Consider the following 21616-nt stretch of genomic DNA (forward strand, 5'->3'; position numbering starts at 1 on the left):
TCATAAGTGGCAGAAAAGAAATTTATAATTTTACAAAAGATTTCTATTTCTATTTATTTTCTATATCTTATTAAGAAATGAAGAAAAAAGCATCACGGTTTCCGCAAAAATATTAAGCAGCACGACCATTTTCAACCAAGTTTCTTCAGCACCAAATTAGCATTACAATGATTTCTGAAGGATCAAGTGACTAAATGGATTACATTTATTTTATAAAATATATTGAAAAAGAAAAGAGAATTTTAAAATCTAATATTATTTCACAATATGGATTTCTGATCAAATTAATGCAGCCTTGGTGAGTGCAAGCAACATCTTTCACAAACAATAAATAAATAAATAAATAAATAACTCTTAGCAACCCCAAACTTTTATGTTTTTAGTTATAGGACATAGCAGACAGGAAGTGTATACTCTCAGATTTGGGATTGGGAAACGACCCAAGCTGCCTGCGTCAACGCATATGCACTACCCTCCAGGTCCAGGACAATTCCAGCAATTTATTTACCTAAAATTCTATAAATCATATGTATTCAAGATCTAAAACATGAGTGATAGGGTCATCACCTTCAGGAAGGGCGTTGCTCATGCTCAGGACCGTCATCAGGTTATTCACGTCGCTGTTGATGCTCTGTGCGACTCCGGGGTACTGCAGGAACCAAGAGTGTGTTACACAGGGTTTAGAAAACATTATGCAGAGGCAGTTCATTTCGTAAACCAAAACATGTTCGAACCGTAAGAGCATCCAGGGGAAAGAACACCTGGGTTGCTGCAAACAAATGCAACACAAGTGGCCTCCAGCAAAACAGCCCTGACCTTGTTGCACATACTTTGGGGGGGGCTACTTCATTTTGTAAAAGTTCAAAACTGTTTGTTTTACTAAAAAAAGTTGAGAGGTGACACATTCAGATAGATTTAGGTCATCTAATCATAAACATGGTTGCAACTGTTTGCAAAAGCTGATAGTGGGAATTGCTCCTTGGACTTCAAGCAGTTGGTGCTCCAAATTAACCTGTTAGGAGACTTTTATTGCACCTTTAAAGGGCATTTTATACGGTATGCGATAGGCAGGAAGCTTTGTTTTTGATTTTTGTGTGGAATGCAACAATATCCTACTGCTGCTTCAGCTTAAATCTTTTTATCTTGTGTGGTCCCATTGAAAATGAACTAAACTCATAAACGACCTTTAATGACCATAAACCATTATTGATTGGCAGCAAGTTTAAAATAGTACTTTCTGCCCACAACTAACCTGGATTTTCATAGCGACCTCTCGACCGTCTTTCATCTTGGCCAGATGGACCTGACCAATGGAAGCAGCAGCAAACGGTCTGTCCTCAAACAAATCCAGTTTATCCCTCCAGTTCGGGCCCAGGTCATTGCTCAGAGCTTTCTGCACAGATCAACCAGCAACATACATGCAGTTTTCTTTTTTTTTTTAAATACTGAATTTTTCAGATTTTCTGACGTGAAACATTAAAATATTTAGTTTAGTTGTAGTTTAAGTAGATGTACCGTCATCTGTTTGATGGGCATGAAGTCAGCACTCTGACGCACACGTTCGAAGATCTTGGCCAGCTGTGGGTTGATGAATGCATCATCTGAAACATTATTAAACACACATACAATGTTGGTATAGTACTAATGCTATTGCCAAATGAAAACAATGGCCCTGTTTATAGCTGGTATTAACATCCTTCCTGGGTGATCGGATCACAAATGCTCAGCAGAGACAGAGTGCCACTTACAGGTATTACTAACATGAAATTCACGCTAATTACTATTAATGCAGAAAAATGCTACATTGCTTATCAATTGTAAACAGTGTATAGATACACTATCGTTCACTATCGTTATTTATTTATTTATTATGTAAAAACAGTAATACTGTGAAATATTACTTTTTTTTCCTTTCTTTTTTTCTAATTTAATATATTTTAGAAAGTAATTTATTCCTATGATGGCAAAGCTGAATTTTCAGCACCATGATACAGGTACAGAACTAGATGATTTTTGTAACAATGTAAAACACTTTACTGCTACTTTTGATTAATTTATTTGTGTCTTTCCTGAAAAAAGGTTTCACTTTATTTGGTAACAATTTATTTTACAGTGTCCTTGTTACATGTGCTACATGTAGTTACTATAGTAATAACTATAAATTATGTATAACCCTAGACCAAACCCATATCCTAACCCTTAACCTATAGTAAGTACATGTAATTAATTCATATTACTCAGTACTTAAATGTATAATTACACCGTAACACGGACTCCTTAAAATAGTCTAACTTTATTTAAGGTGACAGTTACATTGTACTTAAATAAGTACTGAGTAATATTGATTAACTACATGTACTTAATAGAGAGTTATGATTAGGGTTTGGTTTAGGGTTACTTGTAATTATGCATAATTTACTGTAATTACTATAGTAAGTACATGTAGTAACATGTGACTACGTCAACTTAAAATAAAGTGTTACCAAAAAAAAAAAAAAACCTTACTGACCTCACAGAGTAATAGTAACATGTAATATCTTATTTTATTTCCACACAACACTTGACTGATGGGTCAATTTGCTGTTGTTAATCTTTAATCTTTACAAATGTGGTCACATTTGAATATGGTTTGAATGATTGGATCACTTGAGACAGATGTAAATACCAGGTATAAACGGTACCTGTGTTTTCCTGTGTTTCTTAATCTTTACTAAATCTGTTCTGTTGTCATGTTACAGGTTTACTCGGTTGCAGTGCACGTCAATCCATACATGTAAACAGGATATTAGAGATGGTTTCACGAGAAGGAACCGAGCATGTTCCTTCTCGTGTCACTTTGTGACAGATGTACACCACAGATGTACAGATGTACTGTAAACAAGTCTTAGAGAGAGAGAGACAGAGAGAGAGATAAATAAGCCGCTTGATCCGAACCCAGTGAGAGCTCCTCTCCTTCTCTCCTTCAGAATGCAGGAAAGTTAGTTGAAAGATTTTCCAAAGCTACCTCTGTGTACATCATAACTTTAAAAAAAGGAAAGCTTTACAGTTGCCATGGTTTTTATCCTGGTTCACTTGTTTGACCCAGATTAGTCTGATGACCTCACATTTTCTGAGCTGATACTCTGTGACTGAGGAATGTGGGCTACATAGTGCCAGTAATTCCTATCTGTTCAATAACAAACATTAGAACAATACTGCAGCATTCATATTTTTGTATTCCCCAAAATACATACATAATTTACCTTTGTCTCAACCAAGCAAATTCTCACATAGTTGTGTGTGTCTATCATAATAAACTAATTTCACCTCAAATCAATGTCATGTACATTTGTTAATTTATTTGGTAAGCAACCATATAATAAGCAGCATAAATGTACAATCCAGTGGTCATTATTGCACAAATAATACAGGCCACCCTGTCTGGGTTTATTTTGCAGTAACATCCATTAAACGTTTTTATTACTATGTTTCTCTCCACTCCAGCTGTAGAAACAGATCCTGTACACAATATTGTGACATATTATTACAGTTTAAAATAACCGTTTTCTATTTTAGATTATATTTCATGATGCAATTCAGAATTTTCAGCATCATTACGCCAGTCTTCAGTGTCACATGATCCTTCGGAAATCATTCTAATATGCTGATTTGCTGCTCAAGAAACATTTCTTATTATCAATGTTGAAAACAGAAATATTTCTGTGGAAACCGTGATCATTTTTTGTTAAGGATTCTTTCCGTAACATTATAAAACTTCTTTACGGTCACTTTTAATGAATTTAAAACAGCTTTCTGTCTCCAAACTTTTTAAAGGTAACGTATTTCTTTTTTCCACATTTTATAATATGGACATTTTTAAAAACATTAGAGGACTCTCTCCATTCCAGCTGTAAAAACAGACCCTGTACACAACAGTTTAGCCATGTCTTGACGGTCGATTGTGTGTGCCAGTCCTTTCAGAACTTCCTGAAGTGTAGCGTAAAGGTCACGTTTCTGGCATAGCAGCGGGCTTATTTTGAGCTTCGCCGATGCCAGTGCTGTCGCTGTCCTTCACTGCCGGTCGTGCGATCTGCAGCTTACAAAATCCTGTCTATCTTGATGAAAATGACACGGTGCATGAGGCCAGTGCATGAGAAGAGGCCGAGGTTTGGAAATGTCATGCAGGGAGGCTGTGCTGCATTGATCTATGCGCTGCATTCTTGAGTGGGTGACACAGATGCTTTCGTTCTGGCTGTCCAATACACGTTAATGCGCACAGAGCGGGGGAGAATGACCTCACATGCCTACCAGAAATAATCAACATATTTGCACAAAGAAGAGGCGCATTTGTGTCAGAAGAAGTTAGACAATGTTTGAACAGCTTGTCAATACAGACAGAAGTGGATTCAAGGGCGTGTGGAAATGACAGGCAACTTTTCATGAGTCATGAACAGGAAAGCAAACTGTCAGTTCCTACGAACACAACGGTTCAAAAGTTTGGGATCAGTAATATTTTTTTTAAGAATGTTTTTGGAAGAAGTCCATTATGCTCATCAAGGCTGCATTTATTTGATCAAGAATACAGTAAAGACAGTAATAAATATTATTATTGTGAAATATTACATTATATTTTAAAATGTAATTTATTCCTGTGATGGCAAAGCTGAATTTTCAGCATCATTACTTCAGTCTATAGTGTCAAATGACCCTTCTGAAATCATTCTTATATGCTGATTTGCATATTAAGAAATTAATGCTTTGGCAAATTAACACATTTAACCATAACTCAAACATTGGCAGTTGAGAAACAAACAATAAGTAATTTTCACGTTTGAGTGTGGATAGACAAATTGCTTGTCGCTGTTATCTTGTTATGTCTCAACTGGTTAGAAGATAGTGTAAACCTTTAGACGAAACCTTTAGACGAAACTCAAGTATGTCTAAACTGGTAGTGTACGAGGATCCCAAACTGTCAGCATGCAGAAAAGTTAGCATCCATTTTCCACCGCTGTGTGGAAAATAACGCAGGAAGCTCATTTGAGGTCATTTTATCTTTAGACGTTTGCATATCAGAGAGGAAATAATCTGCATCTCCAATTTCTCTGCACCTTTCTGTAAGCGGTTCCTAGTCACTCACATCACCAGGCTTTAAAACAGAGACAGGCCAAGATCACATACCAGCCTAACTTGAGAGCGGCCATGACTTAAAACAGAAATCAGCCGCAGGTTATGAGCTATTGTCAGTCATGGAGGGCGCCTTATTGGTCCTAACAAATCTTTGAGGAGTGACCTTAATGTGGCAGCTTGTTATACAAACAGCATTCTCTTACCCTGGATACTGAGCATCTGACCGAGCTTGAGGGCCGCCCCACGAACTTTACACAGTGTCCTGACGATACGCTCCGCGTTGGCCTCCGAAAGGAAGGGGCTTTGGTCCAGAACTGCCTTCTTATCACCTATGTGAAATTACAAGTCTGTTAACATTTTCAACAGAAAATACAACTTAAAAAACTGAGCACAGCAATGCCTAATGGGACAAATAAACACTTTTTTATACAAAGAGGTCCAAAAGTCTCAGACAACCACTGTATGTGCCATTTGAAACAAAGATAATCTGTGCTGCTGAGAACCATTTGTTCATGTAAACAAAACCCCATAAACTATTAGATGACTTCATGATCTCTGTGAGGACATTAGAGCTATTCCTGGATGTGATGATGAGGTCAAAGGTAATAATTATCCAGCATCTACATAGATAAGATAAAGTTACAGGCCGCTGTCCTTAGAACACATTTGCACATTTTCTCAGTTCCCATATGGTGTTGATGCCACCAAGACATTAGGCAATAATAACTCGTGTAAATACACATTTACATTTATACAGTGGTATATACAGTACTTATTTAATATGTATATCTGTACATAGTCCTTCTACTTACCATCTATATGTACATTCCTTTTTCCCTTAATTTTTTCCTACTCATTTAATTTTTATAGATGTATATTATGTTGTTTTTTCTTTAATACCACATATTGAATTATGTATCTCCATTTTACTGTGTTACATACTGCAAGTACTTAGAGCTCCAGGAAACCAAACCAAATTCCTTGTGTGCTTGTGCACACTTGGCGAATAAAGTGCATTCTGATTCTGATTCTAATTCTAATATGCAGCCAGACTGACATAATGCTATTTCAATGACATTTTGAGCTGCTAATGCCTATGGAGTCAAAAGATGACAAAGTAGATCCAAACACCAAACTAAATAAGATGTTAAAAAAATTGCAATGTCTGTAACCCAATATTCAAGATTAGGGTACGACCAAAGGGACGCATTAAAACAATAAAATATGTACCTTGAATTCAAATGTAAGTCGCTCTGGATAAAAGTGTTTGCCAGATGCAAAAATGTATAATAAAATAAAAAAAGTTCATAATCTTTCATTAAACATAAAAACGCTCTACAAATTCAAAAATGATGACGTGCTGCGAATTCACATTTCACGTTGCCTTTAAACATCGCAAAACAACAATGGCAGCGTGTATGTCCGACTAAAGCTCTTTCTGAGGCGTAAGAAGATTTGAAGTTGAGCTGAGAGATCCTGGATGATGGGAGGAGTGCACATATTGACAATCACAAGTAGTGAACGAAGTTAAACATTTCAATAATGAGGGACACACTTTTAAGAACAGTATACATTTCAATAATATACTGCCAATTTTTCATATCAATTACACAGACGCGTATAAATACTGTATGGTCTGTGCTGCAAAAATGGCTTGTCTCAACATTAAAACTGCCTCTCAGACTAATTTAGGAGCACTTTAGAACAGACAACTTTATAAATGTTATTATGCGTATATTATTATACATGCACTCTAGTTAAAGCAAACACAGACAGTCAAAAGAGCAATAGCGCTCACCTGTCTAAGAGTAAATAATTCCATACGCACACTAGATTTTTAGTACTGCTTGTACTGAAAGGAAGGACGAAAGAAGGAAAGATTTTTTCATCTCTACTAATGATGCACATTGGTTATGATCTCTAGGCTATTGTGGGTTGTGGTGAGTAGTGCTCCATCTGTAACTGGAGTTTAAATACCCACAATCTCCTCACTCACGATCTCTCTGTTAATGAAATGGTTTAAAGTGCAAAAACAATCAAACAAAAAAACTCTGACTGCATGCGATTTATCACTTGTAATCATGCTATGCCTGATTAGTAAGACACTTTCAATCAAATAGACTAATGACTAATAATTATGAATACATTGTCCTGATCCAAACTGTAGTAGAATTGAATATAATTGTCTTACCATTCTTATCCTCTGATCTTAGGCTTTTCTTTGCTACTTCGGCCAAAGCTCCAATCCCCAAACCCACAGCAAGACCTGCAAGAGATTATTAAAGTCACCATGAAATCAAAATTGACAATTCTTGTTTTTTATGGAATATTGCAGTATTATAAATTATTTATCCGTGCACATTGTTTTTTTTAAAACTCATGAGTCATTGTAATCTTTAAATCAAAATAAATTCCCCTCCCTCTTGCAGCAACAGCTCTTCTTATTTCTGATGATGTGTTTACTGGCGCGAGGGGGGACAACCTGTCACTCAGATGACATCACAGCCATAGCAAAACAAAACCATCCAATCATTTGATGATTGAAAAAAAATCAAGTCCTACCCTACATTTCTTGTTGATCAAGAAGCCGTTTCACTTGGATATAAGTCACAACAGGGAAGAGACTCACAACTTCCGTTTCAAGCTGACTTTAAGCAATTAGTACATTCAAGATAAAAAAGAAGAAATAAGGAAATGGTCCATAAATTTACAGAAGTTAAATATACTGAAACAGTTATTATCTTACACCTCTAAACAGCACCTCCACCCTGAACAAAAAGAGCTGTATTTACATCTGTCTTTTGAATTGCTTTGAGAAAAATACCCACAACAACACTGATGCTGTATAATGTGAACCTGACAAAAAGGAAACGTCAGAAACAGCATTTCCCAACCACTGTGGTCAGCACTTTTTCTGTGGTAGAGCTTAGAATCAATAACGAGTTTTGGTGCAATCTTCTTCAATAGTTATGTAATTTTCTGATTATGCAACCCTCCTGCTTTTGAGAAATTTAGGACGGGTATCAAGTCAGTTGTAAATCAAGCACTGAAACTAAACGCCTCAGTTTAAGCTGGCAAGAAATGCTTTCATTCAGGTATGTGTATATATATATATATATATATATATATATATATATATATATACACATATATACACATATATACACACACACAAACTGAGACTAATTTAGGAGCACTTTAGAACAGACAACTCTATAAAATGTTATGCATGCATATATATTATTCCATTATTATTACTCATGGACTGATCTTTTGCACACTAAGACACAGCAAAGAATGTATTTTTTAAAGAAACTGCTTGTTTTTAATGTCAATAACAAAATGCTTCAAATGTTTTATACTGCTTTTATTGAAAGTGTTTGAACTTGCTGTATTATCTGTTGGTTCGGAAATGCCACTGAATCACAGAAAAAGATAATCAGAAAAACAGTTACTACTGCCAGCAAGTTACTTGGGATAACATTACCAAGCATTGAACACAATCATTTACAAAGACAGAATGGTAAAAAAGGCCAATAACATTGTATGGGATTACACACACCCGTTGGCATCTCATTTTAAATTATTGCCATCTAGGCGTCGTTTCTGTCCACCCCTTATGACCAAGAACAGATCCAAATTTTCTTTTGTACCACAAGCCATAAAAGCCTTAAATCAGTCCAAATAAGCTAGATGTCCAGCTGGCCTGGTCAAACCCAAGGGTGTATAATGTATTATAGTGTATTGCATTGTATTGTATTTGTTTGTGTCATATGTCTGATGTTTTGTCATGAAGTGCCTTGCGACAGCGCCGCAAACCCAATTGCCCCAAGGGGACAATACAAGTTATTTACTACTATTGCGCAAACTAGATTTTCAGTACTGCGAATTATTATTATTATTTTTTTTTTTAGTACATGCAGTACTGAAAATCTAGAGTGTATCTAGATTGAGAAAATCAAGAGTACATCTATAGAGTTGTCTGTTCTAAAGTGCTCCTAAATTAGTCTCAGAGGCAATATATATATATATATATATATATATATATATATATACTGTACACATTTCAGATACACTATACACATTTCAGAAACGCAGTTTGATGCCGATTCTTATCCTGGTTAAGTTTTTCATCAAGCCTGCTGGGGAAGTTCTAGGTTGATGATTAAGCAGGTTCCTGTTTTTATGTCTCTTTATGCCTGCAGGAGTTTAAGGACTCAAGGAAAACACAAGGGGCCACGCCAGGGTACTCAAACACTGCAACATCACATGCATTGTACTGCATTTGCTCTTTTTAAACACTTAACATTTGCATTCCATTGTGCACATACAGACTAATCCATGTGACCACACAATTCAGAAAAAAACGTAGCAATCAAAAACAAGTACAAGGTAAACTATTAAAACGGTTGGGGACAAGTTTGCCTGATAGCATGACCAAGGACAATACGGGCCCAAGTCTCATGTTACGAAAACAGAGAGGTATGCTTCTGAACATAAACACCAAAATGAACATGCTGCGTGAAAACAGTTGTTAGGGCACTGATTTAAGGGACATCTACAGTCACTAAAATTGAGATGAAGAACGCAACCACACGAAAGACTGCCAAAGTGACGGATACTATTCTTGGATGCAATGAATCACTATCTTCAACTATCCAACGAGAGCTAGAGGAAGAGAGCCAGAAAACAGTTGAACTGGATAGCTCATGTCCAGGAGTGAGGTCAAGGTGAGGACAGAGGTCAGACGCACATCACAAAACTACTTCAACTGTGACAACAACATAAATCACAACACAAACAATGTTTCCTTTAAGTGATCTACTGTCAGTAAGAGAAACAAAATAACTTCAATTCTGTAATATGACACACTTTTAGACTAAACAAAATATATATTATAAAAAAAAAAAAAAATTAGGGGCCGAACTTGATTTTGATTTTATCCGTCAGAAATGGATTAGAACGTGAAATGGTCCATTTACACCAGGTTAGTTTTGTTAATTTTTATTTTATTTTTTATTTAGAACAATGTGCACCAATATTTCATTCACAATAAGACCACAAACAAATTGTATGTATGCATGTATGCATGTATGTATGTATGTATGTATGTATGTATGTATGTATGTATGTATGTATGTATGTATGTATGTATGTATGTATGTATGTATATATATATATATATATATATATATATATATATATATATATATTATATTGGTGCACATATATATATATATATATATATATTCAACAGCCATAAACATTAAGGCCTAAATTATTGTTCATTATTAAAACAAATGCTTAATAATTATCAAATAACATAGATACTTTAAATCTGATATCATTTCTTACTATTATAATTATTATCATTGCTGTTGTTAATAAAATAATACATTATAGATAAATAAAATAACAACAGATACATTATTATTATTATTGCTACATTACTGTTAATTCTAATAATAATAATAATAAAATTATACTAAAATGTAAATGTTTAATAATGAAAAACATTTGCTTTAATATTGAACAATAATTCAGAATGTAGTAATGTTTATGGCTGTTGAATTTGCTTATACACAATATAATATTAACAGCATGTTACATGCAGTCTTGCAAACTGGATGCCACATAAAACTTAAGTCCTCTTGAACAGACTCGGTAGCTTTGATCCCTATAGAGCACATAAAGACTTGTCAACACATTCCCCTTATAAATTCACACAGTCCCATCATGCTTTGGTGGTTCAGAGAATGTTGAATCCAAGCACCCTAGGTCACTGCAAGTATATACCAATGAGATTGTAGTAAACAGATGCCTGAAGATGTGTTCTTGCAACGGTGGTAGATAAGAGTTCAAGCTGATAACAGACACTCACCCAGCATGCACACACACCAACAGCAGATGATAGTAGATGCATGTTTTAACGTCTCAATTAGTGTACGTCAGTGGAAAACTAGCTTGCAGCGAACCAGAGACAGAGAGCTACTATGACCGCTAGCCTTTAATTTTCCCATGTGACAGCACTTTTCGCTCAAACCCTCGTCTATATCTAGCCATTCACTCCCTGTAACTGTATTCAGCACTAGTCCTCTGAGAAATAACCAGTACACTGTCATTTAAACAACAAAAGCGTGTAAAGTTACACACCGCCAGAGCAGAATGGGAAGCTCTATCTTAGGGGAAACAGGTGATGCACATTCCCAGACCCGTTAAGCTCTGTCCCATAATCCAAATCAGCGGCAGCCGCAGTCTACGATATTACCGTTCAACATGCAGATTAACCTTGAGCCCTCAATCTGGCTCTGACATGCTGTATGAGGATAGAGAAGCAGCTAATTTAAACAGGCATTAGATCAGAGTACGAATAACAATGCCAGAAAGGACAGCAACCAGGAAAGCCAAATATACCAATCCAAAAAATGGCCTTAAGAATCCATAACTAAAGTAATGATGCATTAGACAACATGTACAGTACTAAATTCAATAGATTTGGTGGCAGCACAGTGCAAAATAGCACATTTGAAGAGGTACCCACTCGCTGGATTGGATGCACCATGCAAAAGAAAAGGTTTTCAGTTACCATGGGCATTGTAGAAATGGCCTAATTACTTTCATTCATGCTTCATTTATTTCTCAATAGAAAGAGTCCAGTAACAGGAGAATTACCAAGTGTAAAATATTCAACTGGCAATAATTTGTCTGCCCACATGAGGCAATCACGTATAATAAAACGCCATTTTATAGGCTACTGATAACAGACCACTTAATCCCAAGAGAATGTACATCATTTTAAACAGATTTTTCTTTGAAAAGTTTTGAAAGGTAAGTGTACATACATAAAAAATATTTTCAATAACCTTACCTCCAAAATTCGCTAGTCTCCCCAGCCGTGTGACCGGTACCTTCCGCTCTCTCGCTCTTTCACTAAGCTACAGTGGGAAAGAGCAGGCATTTAGAGTGCGTCATTATGTTATGTGCTTCCAATTACAAATATCCTTTTTAAAACTAATGGACACACAAAATGTAGGATTTTCAGGGCTCAATGCTAAGGGTTTTTTCTATTGGCCCTGCCAAAATGTTCACTAGTTCTATAAGACTGCTGTCACTTTAAGAGCAAATGCCCAGATCCAATACAGTGTTACACATGCGTTTTATTTAACGTTTTACGTAACTGACTGTTTACGAGGATACTCGCCAATACGGGCATTCTGACGCAATTCTTTGAGAATATGTCCATTCAAGCACAAGACGACGCGTCTTCTTGTGATTGAGTATTTAGATTGGCAGGGCTTGAAAGCACGTGCAAATGACAAGCCTTTGTGACAATGCAGCACTGGCCAGATCGGGTAAGTGACTGTTCTGCCAACTGTCCCGAGCGTCGTTCATGCTGGCCCCGGGCCATATTGTCGAGCCCTGATTTTTAATGTTCTTAACTCATAATATTTCAAAAATGGTGTTTTGTCGATGCTTTTGTTAGCTTTCTTTGCCAATCAAGCAATTGATAGTAAGATTTAATGTAGGAATGAAAAAAGGGATGAGCCCACTGAAATGTCCAGCCAAATTGTTTTGTTCTTTTTGCAGCAAACTGCACTAATCAAAACATTTAATGGGACAAAATCCAATGAAGTTATTTATTTTTTTGGCCTAAGTGTCTATATCTGCAACCAACTTCTAACTTTAGGGGAACAAACAAATTGCATTGCAACTATTATTATCCTCTGTAAGGAATGACATATATAGGTGGGACAAATGGCTAGTTACTCATGGGTGATGAGGGATTGGAAAAGGTCGCCTGTACCATTTGTTTATGTGGTTTGGAGCCGTCTCTTTTTGCCTGCCTGGCTTTCTCGATGTCCTCAGCCGTAATGCCTCCCACTGAAGAGTGATCCTGGTGATACGACCGCGTCTGTCCGGTAAACTGGCTGGTAGGGTCCTTGTAGCCTTTGAACAGGTTTGACTTCCCTGTGGCCTGGCTGTATGTGCTAGCAGCACCTGCGTTAGCGTCCCTGAAAACTGAATCACTGTCCAAACCTCCGTGTGCTGCACTCTCAGAGTTCTCCTCTGAAGCTGTGAAGTCATACTTGGAGTCCACGTCCGTGCTGAAATCAGAAACACTCTGCTGGCCGCCTGTGAACTCCTAAAAAATAAAGTAGATGAACATCATTTGGTTATTTCATGTGCTTTCCCACAGCTGAAATAAAATAAATTAAATTAAATGAATCCTATATTGTGAATACAGTCATGACTAAAGGGACACAATGTAATACATTTTATAATAAGAGATGAGGTATGCTTTTCTGATAAGGAACTTTCAAAGCACTATGAAATGCACAATCAGTTCCAGAGGCTTTGATAGCACAAATATCTTGGCAGCACACCCTTCTCTCCTATGCTCTGGAAACCCAGGCAGTAATCCAATCTCCAGGTAGGCCTAAATTTCATTTGCATAATCGTATTGTTGAAGTTATTATACCCTAGATGTGTTGTGGAGAATAGAAACTGGAGAACAACAGAGGTGCAACCAAACACCATTATAGAGCGCTTCGAATTGCACAGAGCCATACAGCTATCAATGAAGAAATAACACATAACTATATTACCATGAGTCATGGTAAAGCCTTGTTTTTTTTCTAAAAACAATATAGTAAAGGCTACCAATGTTCAAAAAATTATAATAACAATGATGATGATGATGATGACAATAATATATATTGTTGTAACTTGTTATTATAGCAACATTTTTAATTGTTGTTATAATAAATTTTATATGCTACCATTCAAAATTGGGGTCTGCATTTACAGCAAAATACAGTAAAATAAGATAATGTCTTTAGTGTCACATGATCCTTCAGAAATCATTCTAATATGCTGATTTCTTGCACAAGAAACATTTCTTATTATTATTAATGATGAAAACAGTTTGTGGAAACTATGATACATGCTTCTCAGATAAATAGAAAAGCTCAAAAGAGGAGCATTTATTTGAAGTAGAGGGTGCGTCTCAATCAGCTCCCTTTGTTGTGAAACAGTATATTGTGAGGTCAAGCTCTGGTAAGGACAGTCAGGACCATGGCTCACTACACATTGGGACATTGATGGCTCTATTTCTGGCGACATCACAACGTCCTCAATGTACAACATCACCACTAGTATTTAGGAACAACAGCAGAACTGATATCTTTGACATTATTTGTTCATGTTATTTAAAGACCATTATGTTACATACTTTTGCTTGTTACATATACGTGCAACATTTCAGCCGTAAATCAATGTATAAATGTTAGCTAGATTATGTTCATAGCCTGTCTAGCAATTAGGGATGGGCATTTTTTCAAAGATTTTGTATTCGAATATTTGGGCTGATAAAAATCGAATATTCGTTAATTTAAATGACGTTTAACGAGAAAGACGTTATTTTTTAAGTTTAAGCTTTTTTTACGTTTTTGTCACCATTTCTAAACAAGCTTACAATTAGGCAATATACACATCGAGCTTACTATATATCTTAAGGTTTGCTTTTAGTTGAAAACATTAATGTGTAAACAAAAAATATAAAGAACAAAAGCATTTAAAGGGGTCATATAATGGCATTTTTGTACAAGCTAATATGATTCCTTAGGGTCTAAATTAAAAGTTTGTAATATACTTTAATTAAAAATTCTCATTAGTATTGTAAGAAAACACTCATTTTACCTGGTCAAAAACAGCTCTGTTTTCAGCACGCCGTTTAAGTGCATGTGTCTTTAAATGATAATGAGCTTTGCTAACCCCGCCCCTCTGTTCTGTGCGTACACTGTTTGTTAACACAATAACCATAACGCGTTGTTCATTATAAACGTGGGATTATGAATTATATTGAGAACGTCGTACACAGAAAACATGCCGCAATGTACCCTGAGTGTAAACCTTAGCCGCATTCATAGTGAAGCGTGCAAGCGATTTGCAAAGATTAATATAAATATTAATATAAAGGTTAATAAAACGTTACACTCACTTCTTCTGCTGGAGGTGCAGCAGGAACACGAATAGTTGGTACCGATCCTTTTTTCAGGAGCAGCTTCTTAGCAAAACCAGCTTTATACTGACCCTCGTTTGTAAAGCAGTCTGGTGTGAGAAATGATTCTAGCAAACATGAAAGCATTGACGTTGATCGTGGGGAATATTCCCTTCGAAAACAAAACTCAGCCACTGCGTCTTCAGCGGTTCGGATTTAGGAACATCAAAATGACTGCTGTGTTCGTTATTACACCCAAGAACGGGGTCATATAATGGTACATGCACTTTTACAAGTTGATTGTACTGAAATGTGTGTTGGCAGTGCCTGTACACAAACATCATAAAATTATTTAAAAACATTTATCTCCTTATATGTTTTCCCCTCTCTCAAATCAAGCCGTTTGATTTTGTGACGTCACAAAATCGACGCCCCTCCCACGATTGTTGATTGACAGCAGCGTTTCAACACAGACCCGCCCTTGCTCGTGAGCGAGCTGTCAATCATAGTCTGCGCGGTCATTGTTGATACGCTGGAGCACTCTCTATGAGCAGAATGGCGTCTAAGCGATTGTGGTGTTCTGTACTTGGGTGCAATAAGGAACACAGCAGTCATTTTGATGTTCCTAAATCCGAACCGCTGAAGACGCAGTGGCTGAGTTTTGTTTTTGAAGGGAATATTCCCCACGATCAACAGCAATGCTTTCATGTTTGCGCAAATCATTTCACCAGACTGCTTTATAAACGAGAACATTGAAAAAGGTATTAGCTCCTGTCTGAGTATGTGTTGTTTATGTGCCTAATGACTGTCACAGTCTCACAGACTGGTTATTTTTTTAAACAGATCAGTAAAATGTTAGTGCTTCAGCCCTGACAGTTGTACCTAACACTGCATAGATAACTTTACGCATCACGGACAAGCCTACATTTACCGAAAAAAAGTTTTTCATGACCATTAGCTGTAACATCAATCTGTCAATGAACTAACGCAGGGGTGTCCAAACTCAGTCCTGGAGGGCCACTGTCCTGCAGAGTTTAGCTCTAGCCTGCCTCAACACACCTACCTGGAAGTTTCTAGAATGCCTAGAAAGACCTTGATTACCTGGTTCAGGTGTGTTTAATTGGGGTTGGAGCTAAACTCTGTAGGACAGTGGCCCTCCAGGAGCAGGATTGGACATCCCTGAACTAACGTATACATCAGTAAACACATAGCGTTCGTATCTCACTACTCTAACAGTTACCCTGCCAGTACATACAAAGATAGATCAAAGTGACATTACGTTAACCAACCATTCAGAAACGTCCTGTTTTCCAACTCCAGTTCAAATTGATACGGTTGCACAGTGTCCTCAGAGACTCCCGCTGCCATTCTTCAAAATATAACGTTACCCTCAACTGTTGTCAATGCAACACTCCACGTGTGTTGTTGTGGCAAAACGCCCACAGAACAGAGGGGCGGGGTGAGCAAAGCTCATTATCATTTAAAGACAATCACCGACAGGGGGAGGGTGTTGTGAGGTTTTGAGCCAGCTTCTTCAGCTCCGACTTCGCGTGCAGCCGTGCACGAGCACAAAACCTCACAACACCCTCCCCCTGTCGGTGATTGGTTGGAACACTATTTGTTTTGGTTTTGAGTGGTTGGTGAAACCAATTGTTTTTGTGTGCAGATCTCAAAGCCTAGGCTGCCTACAGAGACGCGTTTTTTTGACGGCATGCTTATGGGGCGGGCAGCTAGCGGATCGTTAGGAAAGATTAGATGAATGTGATCATATTTTGGGGGGTCTGAAATCACTGATACAACCTTTAAACGGCGTGCTGAAAACAGAGCTGTTTTGACCAGGTAAAATGAGTGTTTTCTTACAATACAGTGATGGACAGCTGTCTTAACGTTACCTCAGTCGACTGGTGTTTGGATTTCATGCGATTTCTCATTGTGGTGGTTATGTTATGATAACTCAGTTTCATTAATTAATTTGATTAAAAGTACTTCCATTTTGTAATATCATTTTCATCTAACGTTAAGTAATTCCAAACTTCGCGAGGCAGACGACGACATTATGTGATCAAATACAATCAACACGCTCCACAGCGCCACCCAGTGCATTTAATTATAACTGCGAGTTAGTGCTTGGGATTTATCATGGACTGCATTAACGGCCAGAAAAGCAACGTAGTAAATTCAAATTAGTATTTTATTTTTCGAATAATACAGATCGAATATTCGAAAATTCTAATATTCGTGCACATCCCTACTAGCAATGTATGTTTGTTTATGCTGAAATATAATTAAATATTATTTTGAATTTTGTATCTTTCGCATGTCATTATGTGCAGTGAGTTGGCTCACGTGATTTATGTTTCGCGCTTCAGAACTTCCGTTAGTGAGCATCGATGCCCCTGGTTTTCACGTTAGGGAGTGAATGTTTCAGTGCACTGGAATGTTTTCACAATTTTGACAGCCCTTAAAATGTCCGACTCCCTAATCAGTGCCCTGACTACTGAACTAGAGAGTTGACTGAGACCCACCCAGATTTTTTGTAACACTTTAAATGCCTGTCACTTTTGATCAATTAAATGCATTATTAAATGCTTTTAATAAAATCTTGACCCCCTAACATTGAACGGTAGTGTAAATAATAATCAAAGTAATATAAATTATTATTATCCAAAAACTTCAGAAGCAATAGACTGTTTACATCTGCAATGGTCTGTAGCAACTTGCCTCAATTGCATAATAATTCATATAGAATGTAACTGATGCATGGTCACAGGTGCAAGCAAGTACACTGCCTATTTTACAACGACATCAAACATGGCTCATCCAATCAAATTCATACCCAGAACTTTCCATCTTATAATGAAAACTAATATCTTTTATAGTGGAAACCCACCTGGATCTTCTGCATGGCCACACTCATGCCCTCTTCAGCCGTCATTTGCATGCTGTGGCTCACAGCTTGGACCCCTCCATTGCGCAAAGAGCTGGCCTGGGTCTCGATCACGGCCTGGCTGAGCTTGGCTAAACCCCTCATCAGCAACAACATGTCGCCTGCCATGATGGTTCCTCTTTACACCTTCTGTACCAGAGAGAAGGAAGTGATTCAATCGCCTCAACCTCAACCGTTTTTAAGCAAACAATTATTGTGGAAATCTGTCACACTAATTTGGTTTAAGTAGTTGAAAATAAAAATAAAAGAATGAAAAATAAAACAAATATAATAACATTGGCCATGTTACTGAATAAATGAACATAGGCTAATACATAAATTACATTGATAAATATAAACATTGTTAATAAGAAATATTTCTTGAGAACCAAATCAGCATATTAGAATGATTTCTGAAGAATCATGTGACACTGAAGACTGAAGTAATTACACCACAGGAATAAATTACATCTTAAAAAATATTAGTATAGAAAACAGCTATTCTAACTTATTTCACAATATTTTATCATCAAATAAATACAGCCATGGTAAGAGAATTTTCAAAAAATCGTACCAACCTCAAACTTTTGAACTTTCGTGTATATATTTATTGTAAATGTACACCAAACTAACATAGGCGGTTGACAGGAGATATATATTGTATGGGGATTGTAATATGTAAACAGAATGTCTTTAAATCAACACCGGAGTGTCATGGGGCATCAAGAAAACAGCTGTTATCACCATTCTTGGCAGCTCTATCAAAGGTTAAACGTTTTCACGATGACACAAGTCTCAAAGCCTTTAGCCAATGACTAACTGTCTTACAAAGTGGCTGCAGACACCAAGTCAATCACAAGAAGCATATGAGGAGCTATGAACCTGTGATTCAGCCCAAGCACTACTGTAAAACATCATGATGAACGTTTTTTTTTTATTCTGCCAGCTCGCCACTATAAAATGCTCTTTACTTACACAGCAACTTGGAAAACGAGCGGTTTTGCACCAGTAAACTCTTCAGAGCGCAGACACAAATAAGCTTAACTGAGGGGAGGGGTTGGATGAGAGCCTGACTATCCTGTAAATAAAAGGGCTTTAAACTTGGCCTCTTTCCTGAGGTAAAGGTTCTCCAACAAGGAAAAATCCTCTCAAACAGACCTTGAGCAACCCGTCTGGATATAAACACACCTCGTGTGAAAATAGGTCAAAATTTAGACTTAATTCTACAATGTGATCATTCCTCAATAGCCAACAGGAAGATACAGCACTAGGAAACAAGGAAGGAATTATTCTGCTTTTATTTCAAAGACAGTCTGGAAATGCTCAATGCACATGCTTTCAGATTTAACCCTACTAACACATGGATAACTCAATAGAGAGGCGGCTCGCAGCATCATGATGTTTGCTTTAGTCTTTCTACGCCGTTTATGATTAACAATAGCAATATACAGCAAGTCATGATAAACAATACACAAGTGACTTTTCATTTAGTTACAATCAAGCTTACTGATTTTGGCCCTGGGTGTAAACTAACACTTCAAACATATGTGGTAATCCACTTTTTGTACCCTAATCTAGTGAACTAGGTGTGGTCTGGCAATACAACAGCATTCTAAGGAGTCTGTACTGTTACACATGAGTAAGGTTGCACATGCCTGGACATATCTGCATATTTGCAACTGAGACATTTTGCATTTTGCTTGCTGCAAACTATAAACGGTCAGTTGGTTAATGGAGGAACATGTTGCTTATGCTCACCAACGATGCATTTATTTGAATGCAGTATAAATATGGCAAAATATTATTAAAATTGAAAATAATATTCTATTTTGATATATTTTAAAGTGGAATTTATTCCAAAACTGGATTTTCTGCCTCATTACTCCAGTCTTCAGTGTCACATGATCCTTCAGAAATCATTCTAATATGCTGATCTGCTGCTCAAGAAACAGAAAATATATTTCTGTTATATATTTGTTCTATATAGAACAAGAAACATATATATACACACACTCGCCTAAAGGATTATTAGGAACACCTGTTCAATTTCTCATTAATGCAATTATCTAATCAACCAATCACATGGCAGTTGCTTCAATGCATTTAGGGGTGTGGTCCTGGTCAAGACAATCTCCTGAACTCCAAACTGAATGTCAGAATGGGAAAGAAAGGTGATTTAAGCAATTTTGAGCGTGGCATGGTTGTTGGTGCCAGACGGGCCGGTCTGAGTATTTCACAATCTGCTCAGTTACTGGGATTTTCACGCACAACCATTTCTAGGGTTTACAAAGAATGGTGTGAAAAGGGAAAAACATCCAGTATGCGGCAGTCCTGTGGGCGAAAATGCCTTGTTGATGCTAGAGGTCAGAGGAGAATGGGCCGACTGATTCAAGCTGATAGAAGAGCAACTTTGACTGAAATAACCACTCGTTACAACCGAGGTATGCAGCAAAGTATTTGTGAAGCCACAACACGCACAACCTTGAGGCGGATGGGCTACAACAGCAGAAGACCCCACCGGGTACCACTCATCTCCACTACAAATAGGAAAAAGAGGCTACAATTTGCACGAGGTCACCAAAATTGGACAGTTGAAGACTGGAAAAATGTTGCCTGGTCTGATGAGTCTCGATTTCTGTTGAGACATTCAGATGGTAGAGTCAGAATTTGGCGTAAACAGAATGAGAACATGGATCCATCATGCCTTGTTACCACTGTGCAGGCTGGTGGTGGTGGTGTAATGGTGTGGGGGATGATTTTTTGGCACACTTTAGGCCCCTTAGTGCCAATTGGGCATCGTTTAAATGCCACGGCCTACCTGAGCATTGTTTCTGACCATGTCCATCCCTTTATGACCACCATGTACCCATCCTCTGATGGCTACTTCCAGCAGGATAATGCACCATGTCACAAAGCTCGAATCATTTCAAATTGGTTTCTTGAACATGACAATGAGTTCACTGTACTAAAATGGCCCCCACAGTCACCAGATCTCAACCCAATAGAGCATCTTTGGGATGTGGTGGAACGGGAGCTTCGTGCCCTGGATGTGCATCCCACAAATCTCCATCAACTCCAAGATGCTATCCGATCAATATGGGCCAACATTTCTAAAGAATGCTTTCAGCACCTTGTTGAATCAATGCCACGTAGAATTAAGGCAGTTCTGAAGGCAAAAGGGGGTCAAACACAGTATTAGTATGGTGTTCCTAATAATCCTTTAGGTGAGTGTATGTATATGTATATATATATATATATATATATATATATATATATATATATATATATATATATATATACACACACACACAAACAGTAGTCAACATTTGAAGTGGATCAAAAAAGTGAATCAAGGTTGTCCTAAGACAAGAACGGGTATTGTTCAAAATTCATGTATAACTTTGATGAAAGGTTTTGATCCACTTCAAATGTTGACTACTATATGTACACACAAACGAGTCCCCAAAAATGATATTACTATGTTTTAAGACAATAACAATGGTTTAAATGTATCACACTGATATAGTTTAGTAGACATAAAATGTAGGAATAAAAAAAATAAGACTTGTACAAACATAGATGAC

At 37.1% G+C, this 21616-nt stretch overlaps 1 protein-coding gene across 1 annotated transcript in view; it reads right to left on the reverse strand.

The window, feature by feature from the left end:
- The window catches only part of coq8aa (coenzyme Q8A-a), a 31107-nt gene that overhangs the window by 7420 nt on the left and 2071 nt on the right, over positions 1-21616 (reverse strand). Inside the window, exons 2-9 of the mRNA XM_084433213.1 lie at positions 17997-18182; positions 12911-13249; positions 11975-12041; positions 7298-7372; positions 5310-5435; positions 1516-1601; positions 1253-1393; positions 568-649 (exon numbers count right to left, since the gene is read on the reverse strand). Coding sequence (XP_084289339.1) covers positions 568-649; positions 1253-1393; positions 1516-1601; positions 5310-5435; positions 7298-7372; positions 11975-12041; positions 12911-13249; positions 17997-18161 — 1081 coding nt within the window. The 5' untranslated portion in view covers positions 18162-18182. The remainder of the gene's footprint in view (positions 1-567; positions 650-1252; positions 1394-1515; positions 1602-5309; positions 5436-7297; positions 7373-11974; positions 12042-12910; positions 13250-17996; positions 18183-21616) is intronic.

The sequence above is a fragment of the Rutilus rutilus genome (genome assembly GCF_951802725.1).
Source record: "Rutilus rutilus genome assembly, chromosome: 15".
In the NCBI taxonomy this organism is placed as follows: domain Eukaryota; kingdom Metazoa; phylum Chordata; class Actinopteri; order Cypriniformes; family Leuciscidae; genus Rutilus; species Rutilus rutilus.